At 30.7% G+C, this 14,950-nt stretch overlaps 1 protein-coding gene across 1 annotated transcript in view; it reads right to left on the reverse strand.

Annotated features, from left to right (window-relative positions):
* Positions 1-426: 426 nt before the first annotated feature.
* Pbgs (Porphobilinogen synthase) overlaps positions 427-14,950 on the reverse strand; it is a 31,598-nt gene continuing 17,074 nt past the window's right edge. Inside the window, exons 7-9 of the mRNA XM_067273678.1 lie at positions 13,594-13,680; positions 7,352-7,481; positions 427-583 (exon numbers count right to left, since the gene is read on the reverse strand). Coding sequence (XP_067129779.1) covers positions 522-583; positions 7,352-7,481; positions 13,594-13,680 — 279 coding nt within the window. The 3' untranslated portion in view covers positions 427-521. The remainder of the gene's footprint in view (positions 584-7,351; positions 7,482-13,593; positions 13,681-14,950) is intronic.

The raw sequence follows: 14,950 nt of genomic DNA on the forward strand, positions 1-14,950 counted from the left end.
TCATTGATTTCCATTCATTCATTTAAGATTTATAATAAAAAATTTGGGTTTCGGTCTGTATGAATTACCCTGTATATATTTATGAGTATATATTTATGAGTACAAGTATATATTATGTTATCTGAAAGAAAACTACAAATATATTGTTTTCCTTTTATAGTTTGTTTGAATTTACAAATTACAGATTAAAAGTTTATCAATGCTTTAGATTTACGTATACAGTATTTCAAATATATTTATTTTATATTTAGAAAATTTAAAAATTTATGTAAATTTTAGATATGAAATTTACTGAAAATAGTTAATTACAGATATGAAATACAGTAATTAACTAATTTTAACTTATACTGATTTTAAGACAAAATAAAAATAAAAAAGATGTTAAAACTAATTTAATGAACATGTAAAGAAAAATTTCAAACTAGATTAAAAAAGTATTTCAATATTTTAATCATATACAAATACCTTTGAATACATCAAAAATATTTGTTTAATAAAGATGTTATAGGTAACTCTAACAATTATGAAGTTGTCAACCATTCCAATACCACGGGTGTGAAATAAGATATAATGACATCAGCACCTAGAAAAAATTTTTTGATATTTTAGTTACAATTAACAGTAGTTTATTTATTGCATTTTAAAAAAATAATTTAACAAATATATTTTTGTTAATTATTTTAAAAATTAGTGCTTTAATCTTTAATGTATCTTGACATAAAAACACATTTAACACTATTTATTGGCTTTGTATGTGAAAATCAAATATAATAATTTCACAAAAATAAACATAATATTCAATCAGAAACTGGAAATAAACAGGAGTAAACTAAAAGTAATATATATCTGTAAATATTTTGCTATTTATAAGTAATTCTTCTATACATCTTTTCTCAAAATAAAAATAAAGAAAGTCTCTTGATGGTTTGTCAGAAAATTTTAATCTGGAAACCTAGGTCTAAGAGTAACACAATTTTTTTATAAGAAAATTATGAATTTAAATCTAACTTTTAAAACTATTATGTATTTTATTTAAATTTATTTCTAAAGTTGTTGCTACAACAACAAAAATATATTTAATTTTGAAATGATTTCTTCAATTTTATTGAAGATAGATGTTATTTTTCTAAGTTTTTCCTTTCTGAAAATGGATAACTAAGACAAAAACATGTACGATGACTATATTATATAAGAATTCTATTAAAGCATTTATGACAAACTATGAATCTTCACATAGTTTACCACAAATGTTTTAATACAGTTCAAATATAATAATTTTGAAATTAATAGCAAAATAGTAATAATTTTTGCAATAATTGTTTTCTAACTTTTTATGTTAATAGGATATATATCATTGAATAAATTTATAAATTAATTGAATTTAGTAAGAAAAAAAATTCAGTATTGCATAGAGTTACTTTTAGCTTAAAGCTACCAATCTAATATTATAATAGCATCACTAAATATAAAAGAATACCCATTCCTAAAAGAGTATATATAAAATATGATATGATTTCCTTTTTGAATTATCTCTATAAATACAGGGTGTGTGAAAAGTTCTGTCAATTTTTTGAAATACTTCAATAGTATAAAAATACTCTACAAATAAATAAATTCACAAAACTAAATGAACAATAAGTTTTATTTAACGAATAACAATAACAATAAGCAAAAAAATTTGCAACAAATGCTCGAAATTGCCTCCTTGGGCTTCATGCATTTGCTTAGTCGCTTGTGAAAAGTTCCAACGATGGTCGTGCATTCTTCCACTGAAATTTCATCCCAGGCACGTGTCAACGCTGCTTTCAGCTGATCCTTGGTGGTGTATCATGTTCCCAAGATTTTTTGCTCCAGGATCGACCACACCGAGTAGTCCAGCGGGTTAAGATCCAGCGAGTTAGGTGGCCAAACATCTTTGCCCCAAAAGCCTGGAAACGGCTCTTCACAGACGGTATTTGTTGATTGGGCCGAATGCGCCGGTGCCAAGTCTTGCTGAAGTGTGAATCCTTCTGGGCTGAAGTGCTGTGATGCCCATGGCTCCAATACATCGCGTAGGACCCATTGCTGGTAGATGATGGTGTTGATCTTGACGTTTTGTTCGATGAAGACCAACAGCGTCTTCCCAGTGGCGCAGATGCCGGCCCACACCATGACTGAGGCCAGAAAATGGCCGCGACCAATGGTTTCTGCAGCGGCAGTCTTCTGTTGACCCTTCTTGAGCAGCTGTTGATGGTTTTGGTGGTTTTGAAGCGGCTTGAGGGTGAAAATCTTCTCGTCGGTGAAGAGCACCTTGTTCAAGCAACCAGCGCCGACCAGTCAACACATTCGGTGAGCTTTCTCAGGCCTCTTCACCTTTATCACTTCATTTAAGAATGCAGGCAATCTTGTAGCTGCAAATTCCCAACTTCCTCTTGACGATATTATGGACTCGTTCCTCGCTGATTTGGAGCTCCTTGGCCATTTTGCACATGGACACCTCCAGATTGCGACGAATCCAGCATTGCACCTTGTTGATGTTCTCCAGAGTGGTCACAGTAGTTGGACGATCATTCTGAAAACGGTCCACAGTTCCTCTAGTCTCCTTGAAATGTTTCGCAATCCTTTAGACAGTCCTTTGTCGGAAACCAGTCGCGCGAACAATGTCGGCTGTCTTCATTCCCAACTTGTGCAACTCAATGATAATAAAAGAAACCTTCTAACCTTTTTTACCCGGTGTGGTTCTATTTTTAGAAACGCTTCGTTCTATTAGCAAACGTTTTCATAGCCCCTCCTGGACTCTTCTTCAGGCTTCGTCGAATAGGCCGTTAACATTCGAAAATATTCAATTTAAATTTCTTTCCAATTATCAGCTGCCGCACGTGATAATATTCCGGAAAGAAATTTAAATTGAATATTTTCGAATGTTAACGGCCTATTCGACGAAGCCTGAAGAAGAGCCCAGGAGGGGCTATGAAAACGTTTGCTAATAGAACGAAGCGTTTCTAAAAATAGAACCACACCGGGTAAAAAAGGTTAGAAGGGTTTCTTTTATTATTACAAGTTCCGGTGAATAGAGAGATTATATATTTACATAGCGATGCCGGCTAATGAATATCGAAAACTAATGATAAGCCTAACGAAGGCAAGGGCCAAACTAGAATTTCTTCATAAATGTAAACGGAGTGGGGTGTTTCCCATGTCCATTTATCGTATACATCTTCCACCCGGAAATGAACAACTCCTCAATAAAGTACGATGGATGTGCTTAAATAGGGCCATTAAAAGCACTAGGAAATCACTATATTCCTACTTGGCAAGGCTTATAGCAACAGAAGATGCGTTATTTGCACAAAACCCAAGATCCTTGACTGTCGAAAATGCCAAATTATCCAAAATCCAGCAAAGATTGAGCAGTAATCTGAGACAAAAATACGATAGGAAGATAAACTGGATATTCAAGTTTCAGATTCCCATTGAATCAAAAATTAATAAATGTCCATTTGTGATTTGGGACGATATTCAGGTTCCTGACTTTGCCAAGCATGTGTTATCATTTGGACCTTCATACGCGCCTAAACCTCCACTGAACCGAGCAGCCGTATCTTACATCCCGGACTTAGAGATTCTCTTGAAAGGGCTCACGGAGAACCAAAAAGAGTACTATAGATGGATGGCGGCGTTTAAAATAAGAAAATCCAAAGAAACGAAAGAGGTTTATCATTTCCAAGAACAACTAAGGCGAACCATAAGATGGATAAAACGCAACAACATCACTATGGCTAGAGCCGACAAGGATAAACTGTTAGTACTGATGAAGCGGGATACGTATGAAAAAGGCTTAGAAGAATACATTAGCATGACTCGATGTACGGAAGTGCAAGGGGTTTATATAGATAAATTACAATCGCGGGTCAAACGTTTTGCGAACACAAGCCTGGCCAAGAGAATGAAAATGGGAAATATAATAGTTGATGCTCCAGAAATACCGCGGTTATTTGCATTTGCAAAAACACACAAAAAAGCACAGCAACTGAGACCAGTGGTGGACAAGACTAAGGCCCCCACACGTATCTTAGAATCTTTTACTCATAACTTGCTCATCCCGCACCTGGAAGGATACCAGTTCAATATAACCAACCCAGCAGAACTTATAGAAAAATTGAAGAAGATAGCAAAACCAGCTTATGCTACGGTCTTAGACTTCAGATCGTTGTTTCCGTCGATAGAACTACCACCATGTTTTTGCGAACTAAGGGACTTTCTGTTTTCGATAGTTGAGGACAACACAATGCACCAACATATTCTCGAACTAGCCCATTTGTTATGTTACGGCTCTCTTTTCCAATTTAAAGGGATCACGTACATGCAAGGCAAAGGAGTCCCGATGGGCAGCCCGCTCTCGGGTGATTTGTGCGAAATGGTAATTAGGAGATTGGAAAACAATATCCTACCGCGATTCTTGCCCAGCATCTTGTTGTACAAACGTTACATAGATGACATTATTATATTTTGGAAAGTAGAACCGGACATAAAATTATTCCTCGAAGCCATAAACAGTAATCCGTACGGGCTAACATTAGAGGTGGAGCAGCACGACTCATCGAGGGTGCACTTCTTGGATATTGATATCAACTTTGAAGGAGCTAATATACTTACATCAGTATACCGAAAGCCTAGCACGTTCCACACATATATTCCTAGAAATTCATATGATCCTTTTCAATACAAAATAGCTGCCTTCCGAGCATTAGTGAGAAGGGCTCATACGCACTCCTCTACAAAAAAAGTGCTCGAAACGGAGCTCAATCATATCCAAAATATTGCTATAAGCCATGGATACAGCAAAACGCTCATTGAAAAGTTGGCTAGAAGACATGAGAACTCCCAAAAGGAAAATAAGCAAACAGCACAACCATTGAATATCACACAGAAGGAAAATGAAAGGATACCTATCACATACAATCCAGTGCTGAAATCCATTTACAAAACCGTGGCCAACCGTCAAGGAATTAACATCGTGTACAGAAGATGTCAGACTCTCTTCAGAATATTAAGCAACAGTAAAGACCCACCAAACCCCGACAGGCTTCCGGGAGTATATATGATACCACTAGAAGATCACAGGTGCGATAGACAATTAACATACATTGGTTCCACGAAACGTGCGTTAAAAGTGAGATTAAAGGAGCACGAGTCAGACATACACCACGGTAGATACACCACGGCCCTGGCGACGTACGCGTCGGAAGAGGAGATAACAGCGGACCTGCATGCGGCAAAAATCATTATACCCAGCTATAACCCACAGCAATTGAAATGGCTAGAAGCCATAGAGATATTTAAGGCTGGATTACGTAACACCTGCATTAATCATAAGGACGAAATGATCCTATCGAGCGCATGGCAGATTGTCATAGAAAACAGCGTTTAAAGGAGAGGAGCATCGAGCATGCGCAGTACAAATTATCCAGCTGCCGCACGTGATAATATTCCGGAAAGAAATTTAAATTGAATATTTTCGAATGTTAACGGCCTGAAGCCTGAAGAAGAGCCCAGGAGGGGCTATGAAAACGTTTGCTAATAGAACGAAGCGTTTCTAAAAATAGAACCACACCGGGTAAAAAAGGTTAGAAGGTTTCTTTTATTATTACAAGTTCCGGTGAATAGAGAGATTATATAACTCAACGATAATGATACATTCATTTTCATGAGACATAACGTTAGCACAATTAAAGATAAAAAAATGATTAGAGCACTTTCTTGATCAAAATTGCAGGTACAATCCAATAAAACCATAAAAAATAACAAAAAATGCAATGACAAATGTCAAAAACGCACAAAAATAAAATTGACAGAACTTTTCACACACCCTGTATATGAATTACATAGTAAGTAATTTTCAATGTATAGTGATATATCTACTTTAAATATTTATTTTAAAACTACTTAGTTATCAATTAAGATGTAGCTGAATCGACAAAGTCAGGGAAGAAGAAAACTGCAACAAGTGCAGAAGAATGGACAAAATAAGGAAAAAAAGTAGGATCGAAAATAAAATGAAGCATTAATGTGAGTAATATTTTAATAATTTTACTAGAATAGTTTTTATAGTTAGGGTGTCACATGATCTCCATTCAAAATATCGGTTACCACGCAGTCTCTAGAATAATCCAAGATGGCGACAGGAAGTGCCGCCATCTTCGAACCATAGGTTACATTAACCATGTTAATAAAATAAAATAAAAATCTTTCCATTATTTACTTTAAAAATTACCACGATTCTTCACTTCTAAGATGCAGCATGATTTTGACACTGAATAGTGAAGCTGTTTTTATGGTGAGAAAAATTTTAAAAGAATCAATCTTACAGAAGTTTTAAGTTATAGGTTAGAAAAACAATACAAATTCCATGAACTAGATAATGTTTAGAAGCTCTATTTTCATGTTATTCCACATATACAATTACTTTTGTTTTAATGCTGAATCATAATGTTATCTTGAAGACATTTTAAACATTAAAATAGAGTTTAAATTAAATTCTGAATACTAGCAAAGCTCATTGAATTGATGCAAGCATTGAGCAGTCCAGCCAAAAATGTTTATTATTGGTGCATAGTGCACCATGCATATACAATTACAATTGCCATGCACTCATTACAATTGTTGCACCATGCTCTCGTTACAATTCTTGATTGTTACTTTTCACTGCAAATATAAGAACACATCTATTTCAGACAAGTAAAATCAAGTAAAAATGTACATCGTAGAATTGAATAAATATGGTAATATGTTTAGTTATAATAAACATTTATAAATTTATTCTGAAAAATTAATTTTTATTGGCCAATTAAGAATTGGTTGACTAGAAGAATAATTAACATTAATAATTTCTTGTAAAATAATATTCATTGTTAATGAGTAATTCTTTTATTGTGACATTGTCACAATGCCAGGCTGCAATTTTTAATCATATTTTAAATTCATTTAATTTAAAATATATGTTCTCTACCTCAAATTAGTAGTGTCTTGCCCCTATACATCATACTTTTCTAATAGTCAGTCATCTATCTAACTCCTTTTAGGGGAAAATTTTTGAATTGAAATAATGTGACTTCCAATGCAAACAGGAAGTTCGTATATAGTTAATCAGAGCCTCTTGCCTCCAAGCTTTCTAAATCTGATCTCAGTTTTCATCTATCTAACTCTATTCTTAAGATTAAGGAAGGACAGACAACAGACAACAGTAGGAAATTTATAGGTCTTCAATTTTTTTTAAATTGCAGCCCAATTAGTAAAATCTAATTTAATGTTATTCATTCATTTTCTTTTCATTTCTTGTCATAATGTTTTAATAAAGTTCCTCAGAACTTACCTGCCCTTCTCATACATGTAAAAACTTCTAAAACCATATCTTTCAATGAAAATGCTCCAGATGCAGCTCCATAATGTAACATGGCATATTCACCAGATACTTGGTAAACAAATAATGGATGATTTGGAAACTAAAATATTCAATAAAATAATTAAACACGTTGCATTAGAAAAAAATTTAAATTATGTTTTCTGCTATTGAATTAATATTTTAAAACTTATTTAAGACAAACAGTTAACCAAAATTAATTTCAACTGAAATTAAAAATTATGTTACATATGTTATGGACAAAGTGATTAATTGGGCATTATGAATAATGACCAAAAAGGGTGCTCAGTGTGATAAATATTGATTAATTTATCAAATTGACCGGTCATTATGAATACTGCTATCACCTAGTCGGGCAAAGCGATAATAAGACGTTGAAGAGTGATCATCCAACATGACCGAGCATTATGAATAATGTCCGTATTAATCACTTTGTCCATAACATATACATTAATTCATTCCAAGACCTCAGTAAAATGATCATTTGATCCAATAAGTATACTTTATAATAATAAGCATTGAATTCATAATGTAAATCTTACAGGAATACATTAAAAATTTAAAATTAAAGATGTATAATTAAAGAAGAAATTTATACATATAGAGCACATTAATTCAATCATCAATAGAGAAACTAAGGTAGAATGAGCAATTATTTATTGTGAATACAACATACTCAGAACACCTTGTAAATTTGCAGCCGTATTTATTAAATACTAATGTTTACAAGGTGTTCCGAGTATGTTGTATTGATAAATTATGCAGTCTACAATGAGTTATTTATTGTGATATTGTCACAATGCCAGGCTGCAATTTTTAATCATATTTTTAATTTATTTAATTTAAAATATATGCACTCCATCTAAATTAGTAGTGTCTTGCCCCTGTACATCATAACTTTCCTGCCAGCAATAGAGTTGTGCCAGTCATCTAACTCCTTTCAGGGGAGAGGGTCCTGATTAACTATAAACAAACTTCTGGTTTGCACCCGAAGTTCATATATAGTTAGTTGGGGCCTCCTGCCCAAGCTTTCCATATCTGATCTCAACTTTCATTCTCAAGATTAAGGAAAGGCAGACAACAGACAGACGAATTTAAAGACTACAATTTTTTTAAATTTAAACCCAACAAGCAATTACTTCTTGTGACATCATCACTGTAGAGAATCCAATCTGAATTAATGGATTCTGTCCCACCGGTTTATCGCACCAAACTGAAACCACCAAATATCTTAACATAAAAAATCTTTAATTCCACTTTCATACTCCACCACTTCACCTCTCTTCACTCCCTCTCACACCTGATTCTCCCCTTTTCTCTCTCTCTCTCATTTTCCCCCTTTTTTTATGGCTTTTTGTCTACCCTTGTTTAGCTACCCCCTCCCCCTTTATAATCCTTTGTCTACATTTGCTTATTACCTTTACGACTGCTTGTAAAGGGATTGGACATGGACCAACAAGATCGCAGTTGGGGGAGGAAGAATAGGTCCAATATCACTACAATCACAATGCTTGGCTGCAATTTTTAATCATGCTTTAATTTTAAAAAAAATCAAACAAACTTCTGAGTGGAAGTCGCATCTGGTCTCGATTTTTATCTATCTAACTCTATTCTCAAGATTAAGGAAGGACAGATGGACAACAGTGGGAATCTATAGGTCTACAATTTGAAAACTGCAGCCCAAAAAATTTTCATTAAGAAATTAATTATCTTCCCTTACAATTTCTGGAGATTTAGGAATTATAGACAAACTAACAAAAAAAATTCTTTATATCATTGATATTGATATTTTAAAAAAACTGTCAAAAATTGTCATTATGTATGCAACACAGAGTTGCCTTTATATTGTTTTCTTTTCATAATTGTAGTCTTCTTAAGAATATTAACTTATGTCTCAATCATAGAACTTTGTTTGCTTTATGGATTGATATAAATTGATCATTAAATCTTCATCATCTTTCAATTTGTGAAGAATTGAACTCTGTATTTTCATTATTCTCATTATTTTGTAATCATGCTTAGTATAGAAGTTTGTTTAGTTCTGGGTTATAGTTTACACTTCCAACTCACTATTCAAAATTCTTACCTTATCAGCTGTCTTCTAGAAAAACATTATCACTCTTGTAACTACAACAGCCCTGATTAAGACAATTTTGAATTGAGTTAAAAAAATCTTATTAATCAAACTATCAAGTATTAAAAATGCTAAAGACAATGATGATAATGTTTTCAATTATTTACTGTTAGTGAATAGTCAATTTTTTTTTGTAATAATTATTCAATGCTAGAATTTATGAAATATATAAAGATAGGTGCACCAAAGCATATAAAGAGAATAAAATAAAAAAATAAAGATAGATTTTTACATAATAAGTAATGAGCAAAGATATAACCAAACAAAGATTATATCTAACTTTTCCAATATCAGTTTGTGAAAATTAGTTTAAGATTTAAAATTTATATTTTAAGTTGTTGATTTTTCTTATTACTATTGTTATTTTGAATTGTATTGTTCTTTTACTAATAAAAGTTAAAATTTTTGGCTTTACTTATTTGATATCATTAGATAATTATAAATTAATTTTTGTAAGATTAAATGTTTTTATTAATTTAAATTTTTTTAATAACAGTTATTAAATATATATATTATATAAGACAAATTAATGTAAATGTTTTTTAAATTAGTAATTGTAAGCAATCTAATTATACTTGCATTTTTTTTTTACTTGTAACGAGTTGAGTCAACCATTATCTTTTATTTTCAGGGTTTTTATTTAGTTATTGTTAGCATTTATTTTGGGGATATTTTATTTTGTTTAAAGGAGAAAAATCCACAACTTTCCAGCCCTAAATTCTAAAACACACCATTAACATGACTAACATTTTGTAAAACCAATGTCACCAATCACAGAATGGCATCTCAGATTAAGCAATCTCTGAGTTAAAGAATTCTCTCTTAATCCTTTTGTTACTGATTTTTAAAATCAAAAAACCTTTTTTTTTAAAAGACTAGAATAATTATTATAAAAGAAAATATTGTGAAGAAAAAATATTATGTATGTAAATGAGATAGAGTGGCACATTCATGATGTCACATCTGAGATGAATAAAAATCCCATTAAAGCTGAAGACAGTGAAGTGAAGCTATTGAGAGCAAGCAAGGTGATTTCTGAAGTGAGTTCTGTTGATGAAAGGATTTTTTGATGTAACAGTTAGACAGTTAGGTGGTTTAGATTGTAAAAGTCTTTCTTTCATTGTAATTAATCTGGTTATGATTTACTTTGTTGGTTCTTGTGGAGAATTAATTTTAAGTTAGATTTAAGTTCCCAACTGTCAGGTAAGTTTTGTCAAAATTAGTTTTGGTTTTGTTTTTGATTGGATTAATTACAGTTCTGATTTTTATAATTTTTGTGATTTATTATTACTAATGTAGTTTTGTGTTTTTTTTTTTTTATTAACCTTTTTATTAATTCATTTGTATATCACTTCCTCATAATATTTTCAATAAATTCTTGTTACTCTTGATGCTGAGTGAATTATTTTTGTATTTTTATTGCACTAAGTGTTGTTTTGAACTAATTCATTCATGCTATTTATGCCCATTTCTGAAGTCCAGACCTGGCATCCAACTGATCCTTGTCTTTCATTGTTTTATGTAATGCTGTTTCATTAGGTTTAATTCTGGACTGATAAACAGTGCATTACAGACTGTTCATCTGGTTTGACTCAGAAAATATGTCCAAATTTAGGCATTCAGTAAATCCCAAGTAATATATTCAAACCAATAGATATTTTATTTATCAGTACTTTTGAAAGATTTTTTCCAGAATTAAGAAAATAGAGTTATGTATATGTTATAAAAGTTAATGTTCATTTGGACAAGAAAAGACTTCCTTCAAAGCAACAAAAAACAAATCCTATAAAGTACATACAACAACAAACAACAAGTTTTAAAATAATGCAGTTTTATTTCACATATATATAAAAGTTTCATGTAAAGAATTTTCAGTTTCCTTGTAGATGTAATGATACAAACAAAAATGATCACTATTAATATCTAAATGGCATCTCTTAATATGAAAATGGGAGGTTTTTTGGTGAATCTACTTGGGACATAAAATCCAAATCCACAAGGTGGTAAAATGCTAGTAAAAATTTAATTAACAAAATTGTGTCAAAATATTTCAGCCAATAGGAAAAACTTGAAAAATTAAATCTTGCACAGATTACTTCAACAAAATTGTAAGGGAGAAAAAGATACTAAAAGTTGGAAAATTTGTTAAACAATAAATAAACATTAGATGAGAATAGAAAAACTTGAAACCATTAAAGGAGGGAAATTAAATATTTTAACTCCTTTAATGGTTTTAAGTTTTTTCTAATATATAATATACTTTTTTCTAATATATATACTCATGAGTCATCTGTTTTTATTTCATATTTGAATATATAAACTTATTTTAATTTGGCATTTACAGTAGAGCATCAATTATCCGAATCAATTGGGGACTGGGGTTGTTTGGAAATCGATTTTTCGGATAACCGATTATGTACGAAAAAAAAACATTATTAATATAGTATATTACATCCCAATAATAGTATATTAATACAGGTATACCTCAACTTACGTCGTTTCAAGTTATGTCGTTCTCGATTATATGCCGTTTGTCAAAAAAGTATGTGGAAAAATAAAAATCAAGTTTAAGTCATTTTATTCAAGTTTACATCTGTCCGCCACAAATATTGAAGTCGTAATATCACTAGAAAAGCGTTAAAAGCACATAAAATCTTATACATTTACAGCAAATGTTAACATAATCATCATAAATCCTAGAGAAGGAAACATGAAAACATCTGTGTTTCTGTGTTGTCTTATTTAGCAGTCTTTAAGTGCTCATTATTGGCGTTTTCCACCGTAGTTTCGACTTACGTCGTTTTTCAACTTATGTCGCCTCTCCTGGAACCAATGCCAATGTAAGGCGAGGTATACCTGTATATATCCCATGTTGAAATTTTTCTCCGTTGCATGTCACTCGCATTGAATTTTCATAGATGTTAAGCCTAACAAAAATTTTTTAATAACAACAGTGGCTATCGTATCATTAAAAATTATTTCTTTATTTTGTACAAACAAAATAAATATATTGAAAAATACAAAAACAAAAAAATTATACTTTAGAAGTTAATCTAGTATCAAAAACATTTGACTCAGCACGACACACATCCCGACACAGTCTGACTGGAATGCTTTCAGTTAACCAATGTTTCGGTTGATTGGTGTTCAGATAATCAATGCTCTACTGTAAAGTCTATTCACTAAACTAGAAGTGGCATCTGACCAAACCAGAAAACAGTACTCAATTATGGATTAAAAATCTACAGAAGAAGGAATTAAGAGTATTTATAGAATGTAGAGCTAAAAAATGTTCACATAATTCTGCAACATAACAAACATCTTTTATTATTCTATCAGTTTGTTCTCTAAATGTCAACTTACTATCAATTATTATTCCCAGATATCTAATAAAATGAGCATATATATATTCATTTTAGTGCCATAACTGATTTCATGTCAATTAGAGATTAACAAATGGTGGTACTAGTCAAAGTTTGACTATACAGTACATTCTAATTAAAAAATAGATGATAAATTGATATAATAAGCATTTCTCATAAGTATGCAATAAATAATAATGAAATTCTAATTTAAAGATTTAAGTTATTAGACAGAAATTTGACTTTAACTAAAAATTTGCTTGCACATTAAATGTTCTCATTGACAATTAAAGAAGGAATTTTTTGACGTTCTTAGAGAAAGACATATATTCTCTTTAGTTCTGATGAATAATTAACAAAAATTAAAATGTGATAAAAATTCATTATAAGAATAAAAAAGAAATTTGAAAAAATTTGAGATAAATATCTAATTTGTTCATTAATCTTGAATATCACATTGATATTCAAGATTAATGAACAAGATTGATATTCAAGATTAATAATTAAGATAAAGATTACTCTACAATGTAATTGTTGTACAATATACTGTAGGTTAATTACAATACTAATCTCATCTATCTTTTAAATTTTTGATTATATTCCATAACTAGAAGTAATTCTTTAGAAAATTACAAACTTATATTTTTAGCATAACAATATAGAAAATTTAAATTAGATCAGCAGCCTAAGATACTTACATCTTTTTTTACTTGAGTAACTATATCTAAGTATGACATTCCAGGCTTGACCATTAACATTTCAGCACCCTCTTCAATATCCCTTTTCTGAAACATTAATAAAAAAGTTAAAATTTTTTATTCAATTTCATAAATATTTGTGATATAGGAATTAAAATATTGCAGTAACTTACCCAATCACAATTTAATCAGCTAAATATAAAAATTCATTTGAAAACTAATTTTTTCAGACTTCAATTCAGTTTATATATTTTATTTATTTATTTTTATTTCAGTGAAAATATTAAATATGGCATTGCATTTTATCTTTAATTTAAATGACATGTTGAATATAAATAAACAAAAGGAATAATTTTATGTATGTTACAGTAAAAACCCGTTTTTAGTAAAAACGCATTTTAACTAGTTGAAACTAGTTTTTACTGGATGTCATTGTTAAAACTAGAATTTACTGCTACTCAAAAATGAATTTGAGTTAAAACTAGTTTTAACTAGACAAAACGGGTTTTAACAAAATGGCTTAGTAAAAACTGTTTCGACCAAGTTCATTCAGCTAACACGTTCCTATAGTGTATGATGAATTTCGTATTGCTTTAACCCTTTTCCCCCGACATCTTGTTTACGTTTATTTTTCGATCCCTCCTAAGGCAATATAGGTCAGTCAGGCGATATTATTTTAAAAGTTTACCAAAAATCAAATTATCATTATATCTATATGAAAAAATCACCTACATTTATTAATATCTTTAGTTTTAAATACAATATTTCTCAATACATTTTATAAGAAAAATTTATAAGAAAAAAAAATAATATATATCAGAACTGACACACAAACTTGATAATTTGTAACATTTTGTGAAATTTAACATTGTCTAGTTACATAGTTGTTTGCTGGCACTGAGCCAGAAAGACATAGAATATTGTTTTGTACAATTTGATATAACACTTATGCATGTATGTTTATTTGTTGTGAAATTATCACACATTATATCAAACATTTGTTTGAAATCAAAATTTTATACTGCTATCAACTAATATAATGAATTATTATACTTTATTCACTTCATATCGAACGAGATTATATCTGTTGTTAATAAATTTTACAAAAATTGATATTTACCAAAGTAACGATGAATCGGTACCCTCAAAGTTTTGCTTAAAAAGCCAGGGTACCGATCAATCGATGCCTTCAGGGACAAAGGGTTAATTAATGTTAATAACACAGATGTGTGACGTGTGACCAATATTTTCAATAAATATCGTATTAAATAATACAAATGTTTTAATCCCAATCATCACTTTATTTCTTTCCCTCAAACATATTTATGTAGCTAAAATTAGTTTTAACTAATGTTAA

The sequence above is a fragment of the Centruroides vittatus genome, unplaced genomic scaffold, assembly GCF_030686945.1.
Source record: "Centruroides vittatus isolate TY-2023 unplaced genomic scaffold, ASM3068694v2 contig_484, whole genome shotgun sequence".
NCBI classification, from domain to species: Eukaryota; Metazoa; Arthropoda; class Arachnida; order Scorpiones; family Buthidae; genus Centruroides; species Centruroides vittatus.